General features: G+C 50.5%; 1 protein-coding gene across 6 annotated transcripts in view; it reads right to left on the bottom strand.

The window, feature by feature from the left end:
* Window positions 1-1,612: 1,612 nt before the first annotated feature.
* Window positions 1,613-6,000, bottom strand: part of HNF1B (HNF1 homeobox B) — a gene marked incomplete at both ends in the record, with an annotated part of 52,867 nt that continues 48,479 nt past the window's right edge. For 4 of the 6 annotated variants that reach the window (XM_079726298.1, XM_079726299.1, XM_079726301.1 and 1 more), the window contains one exon: window positions 1,705-1,725. In XM_079726298.1, coding sequence (XP_079582424.1) covers window positions 1,705-1,725 — 21 coding nt within the window. Of the gene's footprint in view, window positions 1,726-6,000 lie in introns of all 6 variants that reach the window. The other 2 variants (XM_079726300.1, XM_079726303.1) reach the window with 1 other exon arrangement.

Genomic DNA, 6,000 nt, shown 5'->3' with positions numbered 1-6,000 from the left:
ACATGCTGGTAGGTCTACGCTGCACGTAAGAGGAGACGGCAAAGAGGACGGGTCCAGCCTCCTTCTTCCTGGAGTCAACACTGGATCATCTGTGGCAAAGTCCCTGCTGGCAGAGTGTTCAGGCCTCTGGCTTTTCACCTTTTGGCTTTTCACCTTCCTGCCTGGGAAGGAAGAGCCATTCTCCTGACTAACAGCCCTATGGAAGGGAAGAGAGCTGGAAGTTAACGCTTAAAAGGAGGTTGAGGGCTTCTCTGGTGGCGCGGTGGTTGAGAGTCCGCCTGCCGATGCAGGGGACACGGGTTCGTGCCCCGGTCCAGGAGGATCCCGCATGCCGCGGGTCAACTGGGCCCGTGGGCCATGGCCGCTGAGCTTGTGCATCCGGAGCCTGTGCTCTGCAGCGGGAGAGGCCACAGTGGTGAGAGGCCCGCGTACCGCAAAAAAAAAAAAGGGAGGTTGAAAATGTTACCCACGGGGATTCCACTTTTCCTACTTTTTCTCTGTTCCTGTGACCAACAGTCACCAAGAGTTGGCTCCATGTCTACTTCTGTGAGTCGCAGAAAGACAAAGGTATTGGAGTCTGACTCGGGGAACAGAGTTTTCTTACCTTAGCCGTAAAGCCGGCCTGAAGACACTGGGGCATGCAGCAGTGAGCCTGGTGGAGTTAAGTGGAAAATTCCAAGGAGACCAGGGGCCGGGGGTTCTTGGAGGAACCGTGGCAGGGGAAGAGTCAGAGACAGACAGAAATATGAGACTCTGGGCAGTGACAAAATAAACTGTTTTAATGGGAGGTTTTCGGAAAGGGCAACTTTTCCTTGTGCTATCAAACAGCCAGTGTCCCTGTCTTGGGGTTTCCTGGGGAGGTACTGGCTGAGCCCCCAACCCCACCGGAAGCGAGGACATTACTCTGACACTATGTTCAGCCCTTCCAGGGATCCAGAGGTGTGTCTTAACATCAGGAGATTGGAGTGAGCTAGCAGACAGTCCAAAATACACAGTTCCTGTGTGTGCCCGGGCCCGAGGAAGGGGGCAGGGGCTTCACTTCCACCTTAGATATTTCTCCGTAGGGGAAGACAGAGGGGGCAAATCACTTTGAAAATTCAACTCTGACCTTTACGAAGAAAACTGATAGACACTTTAGTATTATATACACGGCAGAGGGGAGAGGAGGTAGAGGGGAAATTGCACTTAATTACAGTAGTTTATAGTTTACACCCATTGGACAAATTTACTTCTTTAAAAGAAATCTCCAGATCAGCCGGGACGGGGGGGTGGGGGAGGGAGGTGGCTGATATTTACAGTGTGTTTGGCTCAGTTCAATAGCACGTGTCCTCCTCGCCTCATTTCAGTAACAGATTCAAGTTTTCACATCAGTTTGTTCGATGAAGGAGCATAATGTAGACGTTCCGGCTTTCTCTCTTCCTCTTCCTGGGTTTCTCATCTCCCGCCTATAGGACAGACCAGACAGGAGAGCTTGACGTCTTGGGAGAGGCATCGTGACAATACTGCATAGAAGGGAAGCTGGGCTCCAGGCCGCGCCTCTCAGAGCGGATTGTCCGAGGCGCTGGCAGGACGTCAGGTGAGCAGGGACCTCTCGCAGGTGCTGCTTGTCAGGTCACTGCGTTTTTCCGAGACAGCTGCCTGGAGGGTGATGGTGTGGAAAATAGGGTCCTTGTTGCTGTGCACAAAGTAAGTGATGTGTGGGCATCACCAGGCTTGGAGAGGACACTGCAGAGAGAGAGGAGAGACAGCTGAGCTGTGTACATCTGCCGGGACCTGGGCCATTAGTCTGGCTTCTCTGGGGGACCTGAGACCCAGCTCAGTCAGCAAAGAGTTGAGGCTGGAGGCCTGGGGACCCCGTGCCTGCTGAGCCCTGCAGGGCTGGTCCTGAAACACGCTCCCTTTAGGAAGATCTAAGTGCCGGCTTCCCTGGCTACTTCAGAAGAGAGAAGTGAATTGCCGCCGACCTTGAAATAGTCATAACTCGCCGACCTTTATCCTGAAGTTGGGCTCCTCTTCCTGTGAGTTTATAAATAAACTGCTCGGTTTGGTGGCAATGTCAGCCGGATGGGGAGCTCTTGCTTCTGGCAGAAATAAGGGTCTCTTCCTAAGTCCTCTAAGAGCAGGGGTTCCCCTAGACCCCTTCCCAAACTGTAATGGACCCGTGAGTAGCAGAGATCCTGTTAAAATGTACTGATAGATTCTGATTCAGTGGACCTGGGGTAGGCCTAAGAACCTGCATTTCTAATCAGCTCCCAGCTTGGGCGGATGCTGCGGATATATTTTGAGCCACAAGGCCATAAAGTGCAGGAGAAAATCACCACGTACTCACAAACGGTCCATCAGGGAAGAAGCATGGGGAACGGCAAAGTGCTTTCTACAACATTTGTTACTGTCAGGACAAGAGCTCAGAGGATCCGGATCCAAGGGCTGAAGGCCTCTGATGCCAGGCTTCCCGGTGGGTCGGGGCAGGAGACCTGCTCAGCACGGAGGAGCCTTTGAGAGGAGCCAGACCCCCATCCGAGGCAGTCTCTGCTCCCAGAGCCCTGGGCCTTGCTTGTCTCAACTGTCTTGGAACACCATTGCCCGGCCTTGCCTCCCAGGGAGTCCCTTTTCTCCTCTCTCCGTCTCCTCCTTCTCTTTCCCCTTTGCTGTCATCTCAGGGGAAGGTTCTGCCCTTCTGCTTCGTGGCTTATTTTCTCAAGACCTCACCCAACACACACGCGTGCGTGCACACACGCACGCACACCTACCACTACAATTAAAGGCCTATTATCCCACTGTTATCTCATTAATCAGTGCTCCCAGCCATAGCCTTGTATGAGGCTGCCATTATGTCCATTTTACAGGTGAGGAAAACAAAGTCAAAGAAAGTCCGTGGATTGTCCAAGGTTTCAGACCTAGGAGAGTGTGGGGATTCAAACCAGTTCTGGGAGACCTCCCAGCCCGCATTCTTTCTATCACGCTGAGGTTAGGAGCCTTCTACTAGCTTTCTTCTTGGTCAAGCTGCTTTCTCTGAGCCTCGGTTTCTCCACCTGTAAGATGAAGGTCGTTGGGGGATCAGAGGGGCTGCTCTGTGTGCAGTACTCCGCACGGTGCTTGGTGTAACTGTCCGTGGTAACACTGGGCTGCCCGGGGTGCCCCCTCCGGTGCTCCTCGGAGCAGGACTGAGCTGTGCGTCCGCCGGAGGAGACAGCTTGCTGGCCCCTCTTCATTCTTGAGGCCCTGGTCAGGGTCCTCTGACACCCTTTGCCTCCTCTTCCTTCCCCCCCCACCACCCCCACTCTCGAGTTTCTTTACTTCCCACTATCAGCCTTTTTCCAATTTTCAGATTTCAGGTGGAGGAGAGAGAAAATGGCTTGTGACCTTGCAGGTTTCAATAGAAGAGCAAACACCAAGAGCAGATAAGGAGACGCCAGCAAGATTCTATGACCTGTCATTAGGGATGGGCTTTCCAGCTATCAAATGTTTGCTCACATAATAAAATGGTGGCAGAGCCCTAAATGTTGTCAAAGGAACTAGGGTTATTTGCCCCCTTCAGAGTCTAAACACAAACATCTGATAAGGGGTGCACTGTGCTCCCTCAGAACGGAGGCCTGGCTCACCCAGCGGCACGGGGGCCTTGCCCGAGGACCTCTGAGTGACTACAGAGCCCTCGTCTGGAGGGTGTAGCGGCTGGGGGATTGTTAAGGACGTCCTCACCCTAAGAAGATTTGATCCGTAATGGGGAAGAGCTGACGTTTACTGAGGTCCTACTGTGTGCCAGGCTGCACCACTAAGTAAGGGCTTGACACACATCATGGCACTGAATGCTCACGTCAAGCCTCTGAGGCAGGTAATTCATTCATTTCGCACGGTTTGGAGGTCCTTCCCTATGCTTAGCCCTGTTTTAGGTACTGGGTGTGTGTGCAGTTGTGAACAAGACCCTGTCCCCATCCCCACTGAGATTACATTCTAGTGAGGGTTTTGAACAATGAATGAGTAAAACAAAATGCATAACATAAAAGTTTAGGAGGAGATGAACACTCCAGAAAAATAAGCATGGTAAGAGGTTTCAGTGACTGGAGGGAAGAGGCAATAAATTAGGGAGGGGGATCGGAAGGTGGTCCCCCCACTCTTTGAGGTGGGATGTTTGAACTGAATGAAATGAACGCAGGTAAAGATATGCATTAAAGAATATTCCAGGGCTTCCCTGGTGGCGCAGTGGTTGAGAGTCCGCCTGCCGATGCAGGGGACACGGGTTCATGCCCCGGTCCGGGAAGATCCCACGTGCCACGGAGTGGCTGGGCCCGTGAGCCATGGCCGCTGAGCCTGAGCATCCGGAGCCTGTGCTCCGCAACGGGAGAGGCCACAACAGTGAGAGGCCCGCGTACCGCAAAAAAAAAAAACAAAAAAAACAAGAATATTCCAGTCAGAAGATACCGCAGAAGCAGAAGTCCTGTGGTGGGATTGCTTCAGCTCTTGTTCAGCTGAAGCTGAGTGACAGAGGGAGAAAGGGCCGTGGTCTGACCACATAGGGCCTTGGAGGTCCCTGTTTCAGTCTGGTTACAACGGGAAGCTAGTGGAGCATTTTGACAGGGGAGCGACATGATGGATTTCCCTTTTCCAGAGATCACTCTGGCTGCTGTGTGGTGAACAAAGCACACCCACCCCTGTGGGACAAGACTGGAAGTGGAAAGTTAGGGGCCGCTGCAGGAGCGGAAGACTGATGGGGTGGTGAGAAGCGGTCAGACTGAGGATGCATTTTGAAGGACCCCTAGCAGAACTTATTGATGGACTGGATATGGGATGCGGGGTATGAAATGATCAAGGGTACCCTCAGGAATCTCACTGGAACAACTGGTATCATGTTTGGAAATGGAGAAGCCCAAGGAGGAAGCAATTTGGGTCAGGAGGAATTGGGACAAAATGAAGAGCTGCTATTTTAGGCAGGTTCACTTTGAGAGGCTTGTCAGGTATGGTAGGTATGCATCTGTATGTGCCAAAGATGCATCAGGTTTGTGAATGGACCCTCAGCGGAGAGGTCTGTACTGGAGACAGAATGGTAGGATCCATCTTTGTGTACACTTGATCCAAAGCCCTGGGACTGGAGATCGCCCAGGGACAAACATGGAAGAGAAGAGGCCAAAGAATGAGTCCCAGGGCCCTTTGACAGTCAATGTCGCAAAGATGAGTTGCCAGCCAAGGAAAGGAGGAGTGGCCAGTGCCATAGGAGGAGAACCAGGAATGGGTAATGGCCTAAAATCCAAGTGAAAAAAGGAGGGCGTGATTGGCTGTGTCAAAGATAGAGCTTGAGAGATAACCACTGGATTTGGTGACAAGGAGGTATTAGTGAGCTGGCCAAGAGGGGTTTCAGGAACGTGGGGACAAAAGCCAGACTGGAATGTTCTCAAGAGAGGTATATATACAATGGCGGCGGGGGGGTATATATACAATGGAGTACTCCTCAGCCATCAAAAAGAATGAAATTTCACCATTTGCAGCAACATGGATGGATTTGGAGGGTATTATGCTTAGTGAAAGAAGTCAGACAGCGAAAGACAAATACTGTATGATATCACTTATATGTGGAATCTAAAAAATACAACAAATGAGTGAATATAATTTAAAAAGTAACAGATTCACAGATTGTAGAGAACAGACCAGTGGTTACCAGTGGGGAGAGGGAAGGTGGGTGGAAAAAGAAAGGAGATTAAGAGGTACAAACTACTATGAATAAAATACATAAGCCACAAGGATCTGTTGTACAGCACAGATATTGGAATACAGCCATTATTTTATAGTAACTATAAATGGAGTATAACCTTTAAAAATTGTGAATCAATATGTTGAAACTTATAGAATATTGTAAGCCAACTATACCTCAATTTAAAAAAAAGAAAGAAAAGAGAATTGGGGGTGAGGAAGTGGAAACAGTGAGTACAGATTAAGTTAGATTAATTATAGCTCTATTAATTACAAGTAAAGATTATACTTCCAGTTTTGTAGATGACAGAACTGAGG

The sequence above is a fragment of the Hyperoodon ampullatus genome (assembly GCF_949752795.1).
Source record: "Hyperoodon ampullatus genome assembly, chromosome: 19".
Lineage (NCBI taxonomy): Eukaryota > Metazoa > Chordata > Mammalia > Artiodactyla > Ziphiidae > Hyperoodon > Hyperoodon ampullatus.
This window is presented reverse-complemented; position numbering and strand designations above follow the sequence as displayed.